Genomic DNA, 19,106 nt, shown 5'->3' with positions numbered 1-19,106 from the left:
ACACTTTTTCCCCCCACAGAACTTAAATCACCTATGTGAAAAACTTCTCCAATAGAGGGCTGTAACCTCAAACCTGTCTTTCCTTTACACATTTATATTCTAGAGCTCTTAAGAGAAGATGGAGGCTCTAGGTAGAAGAGACAGTTGAACATAAAATACTTTAAATCAATAAAATGTGCTTTTTATGGCCGTTGTAATGACAGGAACCATCCATTCTCCTTTTTTTCTAGCCTCAATACACAGGAGAAATTTCAAGGGACAAAGATTCTGTGATGGCAAATGAACCACACTTGAGATCAAACTAAAGCTATAACTAAAAATAAACTGATTGTGTAGACAAAAATATATATATGTTTACAGGGAAAGAGATCCCTCTACTGGATTTAGACAATATTGCAAGAGGTCTACTGCAAATTTCATATATAATTGGTACACTGAGAGGCCTTTAATAATTAGCATACAAGGCTCATGGACAAGAGCATTTACTTGTGGTAGAAGCTGTTCTAACATAGAGCATAACTTGGCTGTCACCTGCTTAGCACTAGCCTGTCCCTATGCGTCCTTTAATAATAAACATAGCTCAGCCTATGCAATCTAATGCTATCCTTTGCATATTTCACCATGGCTGACGATCAATCCTTGGTTTAAATTCATCCATAGGGATGTTTATGAGTTGACCATCACCAGTTGAGAAAGCTCACCCCTTTTGTTTATGCTGCTGTCAGAACAGGAGAACCAGCCTTCACTGAAGCACCATATGGGAGGATTAAAATAAAATCCACAGAAGGAGGCAAGTTAGCATACTAAGTTGTGCTTTGAGCTAGGCACTTTGCAAGAGACAACTTTTACACAATGTAAGGAAAGAGATGAAAACGTGCTCTTTCACTTTGTTGCCCGAGATTTGTTTGCTGAAACAGAGTGCACTAGTCCAGACAAGAAAGCAAGGTGAAAGGTCCCAAAAAAGGGAGCTAAAGAAAAATTAACAGACAGACAGCACTTAAGGGTTATTTTGGATTATGAGCAGCCAATATGTTGCTCATGAGATTTTTGTGACGAGAAACAGAAATTAAAATGTACAGAATTTGCAGAGAACAAGATGCGATAGTAATAGCAAGTAAGAATGCAGCTCAGGGTTGGAGTCCTTAAATGCTAACGTACATCAGTGCTGAAAAGAAAATTGAAGTAGTGCAATGTAAGATAGGTACAAAATATACAGCCTGACAGATACAATAAGATTACTATCAATGTACACTATTAGATAAGTTAGAGATTCTACTTACAGGAAGACTGAGACTTTCTAAACATTTTTTGTCAATTTACTGATTTTACATAGCACTCAGTGAGACACATTTCAATTAAAAATAAAATCTGAATACACCCCAGTTAGAACAACTACAAGACAGATCCCAACATTTGTCTTCATCTTCTCAGCCATATCCTTCTGGAGACTGAGTTTGGCTACTTGCATTTAACTTTCAAAAGGACTGATATAAAATTTTGAGAGCAAAAGTGAATACATTAGAAAGGAAGGGCATGCTAGATTATACTTCATACACTACTTTAGAACGTTCAATAGTGGAGAAAAATGTGATAATAACATTAATGGTTTTGTCGCCTCTACTCTTCTGTAGCTGTGCTTCATCCAGTTCCCGCTCCATTTTCTCTCTCTCTAGATTCAAATCATTTAGCTCTTGATCAGTTCTTTTAATCCGCTTTTGTAGCTTACGGTTCTCTGTATCTTTAGTAAGGTTTTCTGAACGCAGCTCTGCTAGAAGGGTCTCTTTTTCCATCAAGAGAGCTTGGTAATCCTCAGCACCCTAGAAGAGAAAGTTGGAGTCATACGCTGTACATGTACATTTTAAAGCTTGGAAGTCCTGCCTATTTTTCTTCCCCTCTCCTGCTTCGATAATTTCATTCAACTTGCAACATTCAGGGCAATATCAGTTATCTGAACAGCACAGGGACATTATGGCTACGTCTACACGTGCAGCCAACATCGAAATAGCTTATTTCGATGTGGCGACATCGAAATAGTCTATTTCGATGAATAACGTCTACACGTCCTCCAGGGCCAGCAACGTCGATGTTCAACTTCGACGTTGCTCAGCCCAACATCGAAATAGGCGCAGCGAGGGAATGTCTACACGTCAAAGTAGCACACATCGAAATAGGGATGCCAGGCACAGCTGCAGACAGGGTCACAGGGCGGACTCAACAGCAAGCCGCTCCCTTAAAGGGCCCCTCCCAGACACAGTTGCACTAAACAACACAAGATACACAGAGCTGACAACTGGTTGCAGACCCTGTGCCTGCAGCATAGATCCCCAGCTGCCGCAGAAGCAGCCAGAAGCCCTGGGCTAAGGGCTGCTGCCCACGGTGACCACAGAGCCCCGCAGGGGCTGGAGAGAGAGCATCTCTCAACCCCCCAGCTGATGGCCGCCATGGAGGACCCAGCAATTTCGACGTTGCGGGACACGGATCGTCTACACGGTCCCTACTTCGACGTTGAACGTCGAAGTAGGGCGCTATTCCTATCTCCTCATGAGGTTAGCGACTTCGACGTCTCGCCGCCTAACGTCGAAGTTAACTTCGAAATAGCACCCGACGCGTGTAGACGCGACGGGCGCTATTTCGAAGTTGGTGCCGCTACTTCGAAGTAGCGTGCACGTGTAGATGCAGCTTATCTAAATTGTTCAAAATAAAGTAATTTTAATAAAGGCCTTCAATGAGATCCATGTTTGGATAACAAGTAGTTCAGTAACTAAGGTTTAGACAATACAAATTGAACTGTAAAGACATCTAAAGTAAAAATGAGAATAGTCTGGGGCTTTAGGAATTGATAACAGTATAACATTTTTCACACCCAGGTCAATAGTTTTAATCCAAGTTGCCAGCAGCGATCAAGTCCATGTTGTGCCTATGAACCAGAAGGCAGTCACTGTTCACTTCAGATCATGTAAACCATTGTAGTTGGCCTCCTTGTTGATAATGAAATTAAGGAAATGCTAGTGAAAGAATGGGCTATGCAGCTTGATTTTCTCACTGACACAAACCAGGGTCCCTTTAACTCAGTGTTGAAACTAACTGGCAGGAAAAAAAAGAGGGAAGGATCTCCTGTCACCTACCATGCCACATGGGTTCTGCAGACAGTAGAGTACACATTTTTCAGGATCAAAGTTGTAAGAGAAAGGGTGGACTCACTGTATGTCACTAAAGTGAACTTTACTGGTGTACGACTGCAAGGATTCCAACATGTAAGCCACATGGTCATTCAGAGGCCAAAAGTTATTTAAAACAAACTGTTACCCCCCGCTTTTATTTGCGCCAGTTTTAACGTGTTGGTTTTATGTAAAACATTTCCTCCTTCTCCCCCGCTCCCAATTTCTGAGATCAATATGTAAGCAATACTAATCTTTGAGCTGAAAGCTCCTGTTCACATGTTGGAACCTTTGCAGTCTTACCTCATTAGCCTTGGGTGCACACATAGCACTCCTGGGACTCTTTGCACTGAGAACAGGAAGTGAAGACGGGACATAATTTCCTGTTTCTATTCAGTATTGTTTCACTCACTCACTCACTCAGTGAATCTGAATTTTATTAGTTTGGGATTTAAGACAAACGCACAAACTAAAAAGATGTGATTTTTGGTTTTGTGAACTATCTCAAAGTCCAATACTCATTTTACCAAAGGCTTCCTGTTCCATAACATGAGGATATTGCACAAACGACCAGATGGGTCTTTTCTCCTCTGCACACATGAAGTTCTTAACTTCTATTGTTTTATTATAAACATTCCACTGTTCTAAAAACAAACATTTCACACCTGTTATAAAAAACAAAATAAAAACAAAAAATTACCATGTCTCTCACACCCACTCCTAGTCTGCTACTAAAGAAAAGACAGCTGTGTGCCATCACTGTACTTATGACAATGCAATCCAGAACATTTCACTAGCTTCCAAAGTCGTCTGACACAGATGAACAGAAGGAACAACAGAAGAGCTCTGCATAACCCTGTAGACAGACTTTTGTGATGGGTGAGAATTTACCTAGCACCATCAGTTAAGATTTGAGAGGAAAGAAAGAAGCCACTCAAATGTTTATGTTCCCTGGCATGGTTCAGATTAGTCAAGATGTGCTGTAAATTTTCATTCAACACTTGTGAGATTATCAACATATTCAAACCAAGCATTGGAGTCTACCAAAGCTAAATGATTTTCCTCTTTGTACACTAAGTAAGAAAGCTCTATGCCACATTAAATATGGACGTACTACCGATGCCTCCATAATATTGGACATGTATGAAAATGCATTCTTGTTTTACGTTTTAAAAGGTTACTCTTTTTAATGTAATTATTCATTCTCACAGTTGCTATTAAGAAAAGAACTGAGGAACAAGATGATAGTGAGACATCTGTACATTCAGCGTTCCATAATTTAAATGGAATTACTTAAGCAAATTGCCTAAACAATAAGAAAATTCAAATTTTCAACTTAAGTTTCTTCAGCCAGTGCATGTTCTACATGAAAATATTTAAAAGCAACTGAAACTGTTTGCTGCTTACCTTGAATTTCTGGATCTGAGCTTTGTGGGTGGCTTCTCTTGCCTTAGTCAATGAAATATTTAGGTCTTCAATTTCAGAATTAAGTTCTTCATTCTTTAGACAAAAGAAATACTCATGGATACAAGTATTAAAAGCAGAAGTGTCAAAGCAAAGATCTCAATGGGTACAGTTGAATAATAAATTATCAAATTATTCATTCACTCAAGGTTAAAAAATTATGTTATAAACGGCTGGACTCCACAGTACAATAACTATACATACAAATTCAGTAACTTGTACTGTAGGTCCCCTCTGTTCCACAAACATCTGACCTTCATTTGAAAGTGGCTCCACCTAGACCTGGCTTTTGTTAATAGTAAACCCATTCTCACCACACACACAACATATTATAGCTTCTGCCTTTCTGCCAGCTCTAAAATTGCTTCATATAGGATTCAGTCTGAAGCTCCCTTTTCCCATCCTTCAATAGCAAATGTATTAGCTCAGTTATGTATCTTTTTCCACCAATACACAAAACTCTAGCCATCACATTCCAATTGCAACTAGCAACTATGACAGTCTTCCACAGAACCATTGGGATTAGCATTACCAGCTTGCTCCAAGGCCTACTGCAATCAACTGAAAGACAGGGGCTTCAGATGACCAAGATCCTAAATTACCTGTTATTTCCAAACAGAAACATGCAATCAACGTACCTCTTTTTCCTTTGCTTTTAATGCAAGTGTTAGACCTTGAATTGTTTTATCCCTTTTCAAGCCATTTTTCTGTTCAACACTCAGCTCATTCTCCCTCTCTCGTAGTTCTTCTTGAAGAGACTAAATAGATTACATTAGGTTACACTAAGTTAAAAAGTTCCTATGGAAGTACACCCTAAATGTGCAGTATGTATTAAATGTACTAGCTGAAGTGGTTCTACATCTCATTAAAAAAAATACTGACCCAACTCTAAGGTGTCTCCTTATAGATCTCTGACAGGAAGCTGATCTCCTAGGATGGGCATGAGTATCAAACATAGGGATTTTATCTACTTAGCTGTTTAGAAATAAGATGAGCTTTTGCTTTGTCAATTAATAAACAAAAGAAATTTGCCAAAGGTTCTCCATTTGAATTATGAACGCTTCACACATGAGATGCATAGCAGAAAACGTATTTGTTATAAAAGCTCAAAGAGAAAAAAAGTTTTAAACATACCTGGATTCTTTTTTCAAAGCCATTTCTCTCATTTCTCAATTCCATTTTAACAGCCTATAAGAACAGAAGAGTTGTAACCCTGACGTAAAAATACTCTAAGCTGGTGGGTACCATCATTAATCACTAAAAATCAGACAGTATGCATATAAATACTGACTCTCTTTTGGAGCTTGCTAAGAGAAGTATGCCTCCAAACCAAATTAGTTAACAAAATTTATAGTTCTAGTACTCCAGTGCTGACCAGAATATACTGTAGAATCCGACAAAAAGACTAAGGTAGATACATAGCCAAGGTCACCTGCTAATAAAAGAACTGATTTTGGCCCACCTGCCAAAAAGATTTCAAAAAGACTTATATTAACTCTGATAAACCTCAAAAATTATATTCCTGATCAAGTCATGGTAGCTGTTCTGATGGTTTCAGTCCTTCAATTAGTTTCTATAAAGAGCTTCTGAGCCTTTAAGTCCACTACTCAGACAGTCTGAAAAGAGCTCTCCTGTCCATTTTTTGATTTAGAGCAGAAAGGAGAAGAAAGTAACATTCCAATTAGTTTAAAACAAAAGACACTATCTTGAGTGGAATAGCCCAAAACCTACCAAAGATAAAAATTCTCAGAAGCTTGACAGCTTCCATTATATACCATCTGGATTCTACTAACTTCTGCTTTCCAATCTTCCTCCACAAGTGGAGGAAAATAGACAGGTGACTGGTACATAGAACTTGAGGTTGACCTTCTATATTTTCATGAGAGCTGGTTATGCCTACTTCTACTATCAATCCCTCTCATTCAGTCCACAGCAGCAAAGAGCTCATTTTAACTTTCATATGATATTCTGTGTTACATGAGAGAGTTCTCTATTAGACAAAATCCTTAATTATGACGACATGCCTCTTAGCTTCCACTCGAAGTATCTAGCACATTATTTTTGGATTTCTATTATGAAACAATGACATATGTATTACAGAATTGTTTTAAAAAAAAGTAAAATTACCAAGAAAAATGAAAAAACCCTCTTTGATGCGACATCTAAAACAACAAGAAGCATGAAGTGTAGTGTTCAGTATCTGCTGCCAAAACTACATGGTAATCAATGAAAGGTATTTGTGATGGAGAAGCTGAGGGGCAGACGAGGCCACTAAAAAGTTAGCTTACTTCATTTATTTACAGTTATCCTTAAGATCTTTAAAATCCTAAACCATATGAGATTTGTTACATTCAAGTTTTCAGTTTCCTCACCTCTATCTCACTATCTTTTTCATGATTCAAAGCAACAGTAAGTTCTCTGATTTTTGCTGCTGGTAAGTTTTCATCACAAGATTGACTTTGAGACTTCTCCTCTTCAAGGTGCTGAATTATAGCTTCTTTACTTTTCAAAGACAGAGTGAGTTGCTCTATAAGTCTAAAATTACAAGAGGTGAACATTAATTTTGCATCATCTAAAACCAGATCCCATGAGACCGTACTAGATTTTATGGGCAGTCTCCCATAAGACAAAGAGCATTGGTAACATTTTGGAAGCACTCACAAAATATCAACCCTCTACATCCCTCCACAATTACCAGAAAATTTAAAGCAAGCAACTAATAGAATCAAATTGTCCTTTTAAAAAAAAATTAGGAACAATATTCTCTTCCAGTACTGATAAGAAAGTGTAAAGCTCAATTCTTTCATCCTAACATTTTCCACATGAAAAGTGCTACATCTAAACACTTTCCAATATGTAAGAGCCATCAATACATACTACTCTCTACATTACATACACAAAGTAATGAGTAGCAGAACGTGTGTATGCTAAAAGTAAAGCTGGAAGGAAACATGTAAGCTAGAGCACACAGAGTTTTAATGTCTTTGCACAGAATGGGGTGACAAACGTCATTTACAATTCCTTTCTTACTCAAGTGCTTGTATTGCACCTAAACTGCTTCAACTGATTTAAAAAAAAAAAAAAAAAAAAAAAAAATCAGTTGGGATATTCTGCCTCATGTAACAGCAGCTCCCAAACCAATGACCATGGACCACTACAAGTCCAGACTTTCTCCTGAAAATCTACTTATTTTAATCACATAGTGGAGGGACTGGGTGTGCACGTAGGTTCAGCAGATTCATTTTCTAATATGTTTGTCTGCAGAGTTTAAGAGAAGTTCTACTGCTGTGTAGCAAAGTTTTTGGTTGGTGGTATAACCTTCGAAACGTAATAGAGCTGTGGTTGTAATTCAAGCATGAAACTCCTAGAGAAGAGGTGGACAATAATTTTCAATGGGGAGCCCCAACCCAAGAATTAGGTAAGTGGTCAGAGGTCATATTTTTCTATATTAATATGGGGTGTGGCGTCTGGATAGAAGACTGGGATGCAGGGGAGTGAGAAGTGGGGGTTCTGAGAGGGAATTTCGGTTCAGGAGGGGGTTTAGATGCATGAGGGGGTTGTGACCTGGGACAGAAGGCTGGGGCGTGGGAGGGTGTGGAGTATCAAGTTCAGACTCTGGCTGGGAGGCACTAACTGAATGGCAGCTCTCAGCCAGCAGCCCAGTGGAACCCTCAGACAGATAAAAAGCAACGTGGCCACAAACATGCTTTAAAGCAGTGCATGTGTTTCTAGGTCGCATGCCCTTACCCACTCCTTTCCCTTTTCAGAACCACATTTAAGGCTCAGTTTTCCTATCAAACACGTAGCTTGTAAAATTAGTTGCTGTGTTTGTTCAAAAACTGATTTTGCAAGACATGTACCAATACTCATGGAGCTCAGGTGTATATGTGGGTAGTATCAAGCCCTTAAAAGCTACTTCATTTGGACTGAGTTATCACCTTTTAACAATTAACATTTTCCATTAGTTAGGAAGATTACTAATAGAAATCTGACCTGTCCTTTTCTGTCAGTTCTGTAATACCGTCCAGTGCCTTTGGATGTGAATTTGTAACTGCAGCAAGTTTTTGTTCGACAGCCATTCTCAGAACTTTCTCCCTTTCTGTCATTGCAAAGGCTTTTTCCGCTTCTTCTTGGGCAGCTTTAAGATTCTGTACTCAAAATAAATAAGCATGATGCATTGGGCCACTAAAACACAAGATGTTTATTGAGTTCTTCCATGCTACATTTCCCAGTAGTTGGTCAGTTACGTAAGTTTTAACATATTTGCACCTCTAAGCACACTCCACCAAAATCTGCAAGTGCTCTATAAACATTAATGAATTAACCCTCAATATGCACCAATGAGTAATGAGCATTCAAGCTGCATTTTACAGAAAAAGAAAAGTAGGTATAAAAAGGTGAAGTAACTTGCAGCAAGTATCTAGTGGACCTAAAAACAGAACAGAGCTCTCCCAAATGAAGTACTTTGCCTTTTTTCACCAGACAATTCAAGCTTATCCTAAAACTCGAACTTGAAAAACAAATATTTACAATCAAAAAATCAAGGAGCTATTAAAGGGCCTTTTGATCTTTTACAGAAGAAACTATATTCTTAGCTAGGATAGAAGCAAGTACCACCCTTTCCAACATACACTGTCCACATCAGAACCGCTATCTGCGCCTTGTCCACAGGAACATTTTTCTCCCCAACACAAACTAAAAACATAGGCAAGATTTGTAAATTCTCACCAATTTTTTCCAGCAATTTTCTGTCAGCATTGGCTACCGTGAAGTGAAAACCTACCTTACCTCCCCATCCACCCACCCCGAAAGTACAAAAAGCAACTTATCTTAGTGACTATGCTGAAAATAAAAAAAATGGTTGGCTTAGTTCCTAACATAGTTTGTAGCCATTTTCCCCAACATTGTCCATCTCCCTATGCACTTCTCAATCTTCCTTACTTCTCTCATTCTTGCCTCTGGGGGGCTAGTATCCTTATTATCTGTGAGTAACCTCACTTTCAAATCACTTTGCTGCTATTAAAAAAAACAAAAAAATCCACTTTAGCAAATCCTTTTTCATTAGTAATTCCCAGAGCCTTCCTCTCTTAAAAAGGGGTTTTGTGTCTTGTGTGCATTTACTTTTAAATGCACCTAACCTCTTCAGGACACAGAACATATCTTGCTATGTTCTTTGAAGCCATGGTAAATATGGTATTACATAAACATATAAGCTGCATCTACACAGCCCCTCCCTTTCGGAAGGGGCACGCAAATCTGTCAACAAAGATGTTATATCTCGTAGCAGAGAGGCAGAACCCTGTCAGCAAAAGTGCTGGGTTTTGTCAACAGGCTGCTGACAAAAGGTACTTTGTGTGTAAACTTCCGGTGTGTTTTGTCAACAAAACTCACTAGTGTAACCGTGGCCAAAGTGGCTCTTTCCCCTGAGTGGGAGAGTACACCTTTGGAATATATCAGACTGCAGCACGTCCACTTTTTTGGGAAATCTTTTCCTAGAGAGAAAGCCTACCTTGTCCACAAAAATCTCACACTCCCTGAACAAAGTGCACCAGTTCCAGGTTGTGACAGGTTATTAATATATGACAAATATATAATTTTGGAACTTGGCACATGCACCTCTAGCAAAGGGCATTTAATATAAATTTGTTTGCTGAGTGATTTTGCTTGTCTTCTTAATGAAAATAAAACATTTTTGTTCATACTGGTGGGTGAGCCCCACACTGAGTGCTCTCACCATCTGGTCACTCAAATGTGAGCACGTATCCCAGAACAGCAGATTTTATCTTAGATTACTTGGGAACACCTGGGGCAACCCCTTGTTAATCCTTCAGAACCCTATCACTCCAGTATTTGGCAGAGGTAACCCATCACTGAGAGAACAGCTCAAAAAAGTTTAGCTAAGATACCTTCTCAGAGATACACAAATTAATGTGCTACCAGGCTCCTGTTACAGTCAACAACTGACAGATGTCATTATCCAATTCCCACCAGCACCAAAACAGATAATGGAGCGGAAGAGGGGTGAGCAGAATACAAGCAAGTATCTCTCAATCCATCTTCCCAAGAAGAGGCATTGCAGATGACCTCTCACAATTCAGACACATGAACTGAACACAGACTTTAAAAGTCACCACCATCCAACTCATACAGATATATGTCTGTAACTCCATAGTCTAATTTCCCTAACAAAGCAGAGACCTTGAGACAAGACCTTTCAAAGCCCGATCCCTCCTTACCTCAAAGTATCAATAATCTTTTACCACCTACTTCTGCAAAATCCAACCTTGTAAGAGATGGGCTCCCCAGCCCCAGTCAAAAGACAACATGCCTTGTTCTAAACCAGTATTTCCCAAAGGGGGTTCCATGAAGAGAAAAATAAGGGTTCCAAGAGAAAATTCCATTACAATAGCTGACTCCTCTGCAGCTCCCTGCCCTGCCACCACTGAAACAGCAGGACTAAATTTAATTGGTTTAATGGCCAGCAGGGTGGCACGATGGATCCAGCCGTTAAACCTACTGAATTTAATTCCACTATTTCAGCGGTGACACGGCAGGTAGCTGTGGAGAACCTCTCACTTGCCCTGCTACCCGAGTGGCCACACCCCTCTGGTGGACATGGCTCAGCTCACCCCCACCAGCAGGACACATCCACACCAGCCTTCCTTCTGCTGGGCACACTTGGGCACCCAGTCCCACGGATGGTTTAGCCCCAGGGACCTTGGGGCTGAGAAGGGTTAAGCCTGCGAATGTGGGGGAGGTTTTGCAGGATGAGGGGACAGATTTGGGGGCTGAGGCAGGTAAAGACTCGAGATGGGAGATGGGCTTGGGAGCCGAGAGTGGTAAGAGCCTGGAAATGGGAGCCCACAAAATTCTTTTGAGTTTAAAAGGGTTCTGTGGCCAAACAAAATTGGGGGAAAATAGTTCTAAGCAAACTTCTCTAGTGGCTTTTGGGAAAGCACTTCACGGAACTCTGCCCATCTTCCACATTCTGAGACTCAGTATTTCAAAGCTTCCCTATTTATGCCATTTATGTTATTTTTATTCTGGCTCTTTGTACAGTGAAGCTAAAACTGCAGCTCTGAATGCAGCATTTAAGCAGGTCACAATGCTAAATAGCTCAGCTAGAGCATGAAGGCACTAGGGAGCTCTGCACAGCAGAGTCAATAACTTATTCAATTACTCTTCAGTAGTGGAGACTTGCCTCTTCCAAAAGGTTTATTCTGCTGGTGAGAATTTCTTCCACTTGTTGTACTTTCTTATGAGCCTCTTCTTTCACCCGCTGCATTTCAGCATCACCGCCTTGAGCAAGGCTCTCAACCGCTTTCCTGCAAGAACAACATGTAGAAATCTCAGCATTTAAAGAGTCCTGATTGTGGCGCTGCATGGAGTCTGGGGGACATGTGAGAATATGATGAATATTAATATTGTAAAACTTCAATGAGTTAAGCCAGGTATGCCATAGAAGACATCTGAAAAAGCGTTATCTGCCAAAAGATGATAATTTCAATTATATGTCTGTGTCACCTTTGTACTTTGGATTACGGACATGTACGTCTGTCAGTCTGTATTACAATTTATGCTATGCTTCCGGGTGATGTGCTGCCTAGCCTGCTTGATGGCCCATTGAGGCCTATCAGCTACTTGACTGACCCACTGAAAGAAGGCTGCAGATAAGCTTTGTATCTCTGTGAAGCAAAGAGAGGCATGCCTATGGACAGAACTCTAAGGTTTCCAAAGCCATGTGCTGGACAGCTTGTGTTTATGGCCAAGGAAGTACAAGCCATGGGGCAAAAGGAATGCAAAGGCAGCTGCATCTTCTCCATCTTGTGGTCAGTCCTACTGCCAACACCTGGAGTAACTTTCCTACAAATAAAGCTCTGAAAAAAGGACTGAACCACTCATTCAAGAGCTTGATGTAGTCCAGAAGGACTTTCAAGCTAGTGCTCTCACCCGTACTGCTAGAAACCTGATGGACTTGAAAGTTATTGTATTTAAATATGTGACTGACTGACTATCTCTCTTCTTGTTCTTTATTATGAACTTTTAGACACTAAACAATTGACTGGCAGCATGGTATTTTGGTTAAGATCCAAACCTACAGTGATTTGATAATATGTCTGACTCTTCGGGGTCAAAAGAATAGTTTGCACATGTAAGCACGGAGTTTTAAAATAACTTCTCAACCTACCAGACCTACACATTGACTGGGAGCCAGAGACTAGAAGGCAATTAAGGGCGCTGTGTGATTGTTTTTTTTTTTTGGATAACCAGCGTGGGGATGAGAAGCAGCTTGTGACTGGTTGGGAAGATTAACCACAGTGTGACCCAGCAGTGTTGGGAGTATCTGATCTCCTTTTTGACATCTACCCTGACCTTGGCATTTCCAGTAAGGACTACCCCTAGTTACTCTTTTCAGACTCATAATCAATGCTTTTGCTATGAGAAATAAGGTAATTGGGCACCTTTCCTATTCTAGCATTATCAGATTATGGATTCACGGTATGACACATGAGGCACAAAACACACAGATTATATAGGCAAAGGGATTCCATTATACCTGCAAGTTCTGCATGTAGCTTTATAGATTGTAATATAAATATAGACATTATTACTATGAATGAATGTCTCTGCTTGTAAAACAATGAGGTTTTCCATACAAGTTTTATCACAGTTGGTAAGAGCCTTTTATCATTTCTTTGAGAATATGATCCTCTATTCAAAAGGGATACAATCTTGATGTTTTTAAAGCATCAACAAATTCTCTTCAGCCTCTGGCAATGTTAAATTTCAACAGAAAGCAGTCTTACAACAGAAAACGAACCAGTTGAAGGATCTCTCTCTCTAAAGCTCTACCCAATTCTCTTTTCCCCAGTTGCCAATGCTTTTTACAAAGAATCAGGATATTATTTGCAAAGAAGTAGGAATCCTACCTTTACTGTGCTTTACCTATTGTTTTTCCTGAATTCTGCTTCCTATCATGAGATTCGGTAGTGCATGTTTCCCTACACTGACTGGCAATATGTCTGGACAATGATCTGGAGGAACTGCATTTAAAAGTAATTGAGCAATTCAGTCTTCAGGGGCCCATTCAAAACTTGGCTTCTCTCAGGCTGCCAGCAAGAGGACTCATTAGTGACAATTTGATACTTCGTGAGGTGAACTACACAGGGGCCTAAATTTGTTTAATGCATGCCACTTAGCATCTGTTAGATGGTTACAGCTTTCAGTCACTACCAACCTAGATTGGTTTTCAACCAGGCACCTAGAGGAAGAGTTTTATATCCAATTACCAGCCACCCAAGCAATCCAGTTTTTCTTTTTTTAAAATACACCTCTCTTCCAGCTTATACAGTAACATTCCCAATCAAGAATCTCAGACTGATAGACAGAATTCAGTTAAATATTCATTGAATAATACCAATTGGAAGAGCTTATTCTAACCACATTTAGTAACCACCCAGATTTTTTTTTTTTTTTTTTTTTTTTTTTTTTTAAAAGTACAGGTTTTTTTAGATTTTTTGAAGATAAAGTGGTAGCATGCTTCACTTGGACAAGAATTGAACTATGCGTCACTACTATTGACAGTGACACTTCAGGTGCCTTTTTTGGATAAGATATCAAAAGAGATGCCCTGATGGCAAGTAGGACATCTTCACCTTTAGTTCAGGAACATGAACTCAGTCCCAAGTTTTGTCAATTACATTCTAGCTATCCAAACATACTCCTGGAACTTAATTTGCTATAGTATACTTTGCTGCCTATTCTAACTATAGTCATGTAGCGCTTTAAAGATGAACAAAATAATTTATTAGGTGATGAGCTTTCACGGGACAGACCCACTCATCAGAAAGCTCATCACCTAATACATTATTTTGTTCATCTTTAAAGTGCTACATGACTGCTGTTTTGTTAGAATACAGACTAACACGGCTCTCTGTTACTATTCTAACTCTGTAGTGGTCTTTCATGATTTTGAACAGTTATTATATTTCACACCAGAGACAAATAAACCAATTTCTAAACACAAGCTTCCAAAATCCTTAGGGACCTCAGGCACAAAAGGCACCAACAAGACTCATTATACAGATGGCAAGTTCTTTGCAGTCCTTCAATGGTGTCCCTAGCCTTTCTCTGCCAGAAGCTGAGAAAGAGCAATGGATCACTTGATTACTTGTTCTGTTCATCCTTTCTGGGGTACCTGGCACTGGCCATTGTCAGGAGACACAATACTGCACTAGGTGGACATTTGGTCTGACCCAGTATGACTGTTCTTCTGCTCTTATGTTCTGAGTACTAGAAAGGTTGCAGACACTTAGAGAGGCAATGGTACTTACGAGGCTTTGATGAGCAGTCTTTCCCTCTCCTGCAGGTCACGTTTCAAACTTTCTACCTCAACCTTTAGCTCTATATTCTACAAGACAAAGTTATATGATGAGATACCACATGAGCCAATTCAACTCATACAGTTTACCCTGCACATAGATTACACTCTCCTATAATAGCCAGTAACAAATTCAAAAACAATTGAAGTCCAGAGTATGATGGAAATGTGAACTCACTTCCGATTCTTAGCCTTAAAAAGTTTCTTTATCTTACAAGACTTGAAAACAACCTCAGAAGCCTCCAAACCTTCTTAAAAAACATAACATTAAAACATCACAGCATGGCTTTGTTAAAAACAGATCATGTCAAACCAATCTAATAGCTTTCTTTGATAGAATAACGAGTCTTGTGCATAAGGGAGAAGCGGTGGATGTGGTATACCTAGACTTCAGTAAAGCATTTGACACAGTCTCACATAATATACTTATCAATAAATTATGCAAATACAACTTCGATGGGGCTACTATAAGGTGGGTGAACAACTGGCTGGATAACCATACCCAGAGAGTAGTTATTAATGGTTTTCAATCCGGCTGGAAAAGTATAACTAGTGGGGTTCCGCAGGGGTCTGTTTTAGGACCGGTTCTGTTCAATATCTTCATTAACAATTTAGATATTGACATAGAAAGTACACTTATTAAGTTTGCACATGATACCAAGCTGGGAGGGGTTGCAACTTCTTTGGAGGATAGGGTCGTAATTCAAAAGGATCTGGATAAACTGGAGAAATGGGCTGAGGTAAACAGGATGAAGTTTAATAAGGACAAATGCAAAGTGCTCCACTTAGGAAGAAAATCAGTGTCACACATACAGAATGGGAAAGGACTACCTAGGAATGAGTACAGCAGAAAGGGATCTGGGGGTTATAGTGGACCACAAGCTAAATGAGTCAACAGTGTGATGCTGTTGCAAAAAAGGCAAACATGATTCTAGGATGCATTAACAGGTGTGTCGTGAACAAGACACGAGAAGTCATTCTCCCGCTCTACTCTGCGCTGATTAGGCCTCAGCTGGAGTATTGTGTCCAGTTCTGGGCACCGCAGTTCAGGAAGGATGTGGAGAAATTGGAGAGGGTCCAGAGGAGAGCAACGAGAATGATCAAAGGTCTAGAGAACATGACCTATGAAGAAAGGCTGAAAGAATTGGGCTTGTTTAGTTTGGAAAAGAGAAGATTGAGGGGGGATATGATAGCAGTTTTCAGGTATCTAAAAGGGTGTCATAAGGCAGAGGGAGGGAACTTGTTCCTCCTTGCCTCTGAGGATAGAACAAGAGGCAACGGACTGAAATTGCAGCAGGGGAGGTTCAGGTTGGACATTAGGAAAAAGTTCCTAACCGTCAGCGTGATCAAACACTGGAACGAATTGCCAAGGGAGGTGGTAGAATCTCCATCACTGGAGCTATTTAAGAAGAGGTTAGATAGATGGCTTTCAGGGATGGTCTAGAAAATGCTTGGTCCTGCCATGAGGGCAGGGGGCTGGACTCGATGGCCTCTCGAGGTCCCTTCCAGTCCTACTCTTCTATGATTCTATGATATGTCCCACAACAACATTAAAGACTGGTGGCCCTTTTCTATATTTCAAAGAAAATTTGCCACATTTTTGAAACAGAGTAAACCTGTTACCTTGAGTTGGTCACAGCCACACAAGGGGTTTTGCTCACACAGGATATTTAGGGTATGCCTACGCTACAAACCTAAGTCCACCTATATTACGTTAACTTACAGCCACAACAGTTAGTTGGAACATGTCCAGGCTACCAGTCTTAGGTTGGTGATGCATGTCCTCACCATGAGCACTTCCACCAACGTAAGAGGGCCAGCGTATGGACCTGAAAGTCCAGTCCCTCAGCAATGCTGGCAGCAGGCTATCAGGAGCCTGACTATGCCACAGACTTCCAGAAGGCTCCTGCCCCTCACATTCCCATTCTCCACAGGGAACAGGGAGAAGCAACATGAAGCTTTTCACCCATTCCTCACCACTCCAGCTCAGAGCAGAATCCAAAGCTGATGAGCTCTCCAGCAGAGAAGGGGCTTTCTTGTCAATTTCAGATCTCTAAGTAGTGTAGCAGGAAAAATAACCACCATTCAGAAGATCTAACATAACATTCAGGTAAGGTAGGCACCTGAACTGAGCTTTCCTCTTCAGCATGCTAGGACTTGTCTGGGAGATTACACCGTAAGCACTAACCATCAGTGACATAACAGAATGAGAAGACTCCAGTAACCACAGGAGCAAGTAATTTAAATTAAGATTTCCTACAAAGAAGCTCTGATTTATTGTTCTAGTAATTTAATTGTTCTTTAGCTAGTACTGAAAAATTGAAGTTAATCTTTCATATTGTATAAAGGTCATTTTAATCCCTTTATTATTGCATATAATTAGACAAGAGAAAAGAACTGGCAATACTGAAAATTTCTAACAAAGGATGAATATCAAGCAGTTTGGGAATTTTAAGATGGCTGAAACTGTTTGGAAAGATACACAATTACTTGTAACAATTTTAAATACCTACAATTTTGTAGATGTCTTCAGCGGGACCATCAAATTTCTGCTGCATTCGCTCCTCCAGAAAATATATACGAAGCTTTAGATTGAAGTTTTCTTTTTTCAGATCGGTTATTTGCTGTTAAAGAAGAGAAAACTATGCCACATTTCACAAGTAAAATTGATATTGTATTTGCTTTTATTCCTCATATTGTAAAATGCAAATAAAGAGAAATAAAGAACACCAGAGTGTTTTTTTTTTGGTAGAAGAGAAGGAGCTGGTAACTGAGCCAGCTCCCCACTTCAGGACTGCCAGGGACCCCAGCCCCTCAGCTAGGGTTTCCATGGCCGAGGCTGCTGAGAGAGGCTCTGGCCCCCATGCTGCTGTGGGGCCAGCAAGGGCTACAGCAGCCCCACAGCTGGGAACCGGCTGGGGCACTGAGCCCCACCAGCAGCTACAGCCACTGGAACCCTGGCAAGGAGGGTTCATATCAACATACGCAGTACCGGCATATACCATCACAATAAACACCCTTGAAGCTCATACATTAACGGACGACAAAGATGTGAGACATGAATAAAAAGTCCTGACTTAAAAAGTTATCAACAGAAGCTGATGAAGTCATCTTGACGACTATTCTTCAAATACACCAAAACTGACCATCTCACACGCATTGTGCCCCTAAACTATCCTACATTAGACTACTTCTGAGCTTCTAAATATCTGAACAGCTTTCAAATCAGCTCTTCACTCATTATATCCATCCAAAGAGAAAGAAGGAAAAAAAAAAAAGAAAAGGTGGTAGTCTCTCTCTTTCCCCATCACCTGGAATTCCTCCTGATCACCACTACCTCTGGAGGAAAAAAAAAAAAAAAAAAATCACACTGGCAAAATATCCAGATTACATTTGCTACCAATTTTGAATTGAATAAAAGCCAGTGTCATGACCCTTACAAGGCTAGAGATACCTGCTTTCTGTTTACCAAAGGACAGCTATTCCACCAGCACTACTTCTACGTCGTTTTGTTTTTTTTTTCCACCCCCAGTCCAAAACATTTACCATGGATTGTTCTGACCAGAAGAAAAGCCCCTGCAAAAAAGCTTACAAATCAAGCATTAAAACAGCCTGGGGCTTTGCAGACAATAGGATTTAAAAAGATAAGTTTAAAACATTTTTATAAGTAGCTTTTGTCCTACATAAAGGCAACTTGAACAAAATATACACAAGAATGGATGATAAAAGTTTTATTGGCAAATGTATGGGGTGTCACTACATCAATACTGAGGCAAAGCCACGAGTAAGGTTTGTCATCCTAATCAAATGCCAATAAGAGCTTTATCCTACAGAGTCACCTATTTTATAATATCACTTAAGTATATAAATACATGCAGGATATTAAAAAAAAGTCTTCTTGTACATTATTTCCTTTAACAACTATGACTTTTAACTTTCCCAATGGTAGAAGGTATGCTAGTTAATGACTTCATTAAAAAGAAAGTCTCTATTTAAATATTTAAGAGACCAAGCATGAAACATTCATTCAAATAAAACAAGTGTCTCCTGGCAGCTGCTTTCTGGAGAAAAGAAACCCAATATGTAAGTGAGCTACTAATAAA

General features: G+C 39.9%; 1 protein-coding gene across 4 annotated transcripts in view; it reads right to left on the bottom strand.

Moving 5' to 3' along the window:
- The window catches only part of CDK5RAP2 (CDK5 regulatory subunit associated protein 2), a 145,420-nt gene that overhangs the window by 114,441 nt on the left and 11,873 nt on the right, over positions 1 to 19,106 (bottom strand). For all 4 annotated transcript variants that reach the window (XM_075015126.1, XM_075015127.1, XM_075015128.1 and 1 more), the window contains exons 4-12: positions 17,517 to 17,627; positions 14,957 to 15,033; positions 11,824 to 11,947; positions 8,616 to 8,770; positions 6,995 to 7,157; positions 5,757 to 5,810; positions 5,261 to 5,380; positions 4,566 to 4,658; positions 1,599 to 1,817 (exon numbers count right to left, since the gene is read on the bottom strand). In XM_075015126.1, the coding sequence (XP_074871227.1) occupies positions 1,599 to 1,817; positions 4,566 to 4,658; positions 5,261 to 5,380; positions 5,757 to 5,810; positions 6,995 to 7,157; positions 8,616 to 8,770; positions 11,824 to 11,947; positions 14,957 to 15,033; positions 17,517 to 17,627 (1,116 nt within the window). The remainder of the gene's footprint in view (positions 1 to 1,598; positions 1,818 to 4,565; positions 4,659 to 5,260; positions 5,381 to 5,756; positions 5,811 to 6,994; positions 7,158 to 8,615; positions 8,771 to 11,823; positions 11,948 to 14,956; positions 15,034 to 17,516; positions 17,628 to 19,106) is intronic.

This window comes from Carettochelys insculpta, chromosome 21 (genome assembly GCF_033958435.1).
Source record: "Carettochelys insculpta isolate YL-2023 chromosome 21, ASM3395843v1, whole genome shotgun sequence".
Classification (NCBI taxonomy): Eukaryota; Metazoa; Chordata; order Testudines; family Carettochelyidae; genus Carettochelys; species Carettochelys insculpta.
Note: the sequence above shows the minus strand (reverse complement) of the source record. Positions and strands in the feature narration are given on the sequence as shown.